General features: G+C 61.3%; 1 protein-coding gene across 1 annotated transcript in view; it reads left to right on the forward strand.

The window, feature by feature from the left end:
• Positions 1–5: 5 nt before the first annotated feature.
• The window catches only part of LOC104545489 (WAP, Kazal, immunoglobulin, Kunitz and NTR domain-containing protein 1-like), a gene marked incomplete at its 5' end in the record, with an annotated part of 728 nt that continues 126 nt past the window's right edge, over positions 6–607 (forward strand). Inside the window, one exon of the mRNA XM_010190642.1 lies at positions 6–601. Coding sequence (XP_010188944.1) covers positions 6–601 — 596 coding nt within the window. The remainder of the gene's footprint in view (positions 602–607) is intronic.

A 607-nucleotide genomic window follows, 5' to 3' on the forward strand; every position in this document is an offset into this window, starting at 1 on the left:
AACAGGAACCATTTCGAGACCTACGAGGAGTGCCGGGCTGCCTGCTTGGGCAGTGCCCGCCCCACCTGTCTGCTGCCCATGGTGCAGGGGCCCTGCCAGAACTGGGAGCCGCGCTGGGCGTACAACCACCTGCTGAAGCAGTGCCACTCCTTTGTCTACGGTGGCTGTGGGGGCACCACCAACAACTTGAGCAAGGAGACCTGCGAGGATGTCTGCCCCTTCCCCAAGAGCCTGCAGTGCAAGGCTTGCCGCCTGAAGAGCAAGATGGTGCTGAGCCTCTGCCGCAGCGATTTCGCCATCGTGGGCCGGCTGATGGAGATCGTGGAGGACCAGGACTCGGGCATCGCCCGCTTTGCCCTGGAGGACGTTCTCAAGGATGAGAAGATGGGCCTCAAGTTCTTCAACATCAAGTACCTGGAGGTGACCTTGACTGACATGGACTGGAGCTGCCCCTGCCCCAACATGACGGCAGAGGATGGGCCCCTCATCATCATGGGCGAGGTGCACGATGGCATGGCCACGCTGGACCCCAGCAGCTACGTCCGGGCAGCCAATGACAAGCGGGTGAAGAAGATCTACGAGCTGATGGAGAAGAAAACCTGCGACC

Source organism: Mesitornis unicolor, unplaced genomic scaffold (assembly GCF_000695765.1).
Source record: "Mesitornis unicolor isolate BGI_N332 unplaced genomic scaffold, ASM69576v1 scaffold41148, whole genome shotgun sequence".
Taxonomy (NCBI): Eukaryota; Metazoa; Chordata; class Aves; order Mesitornithiformes; family Mesitornithidae; genus Mesitornis; species Mesitornis unicolor.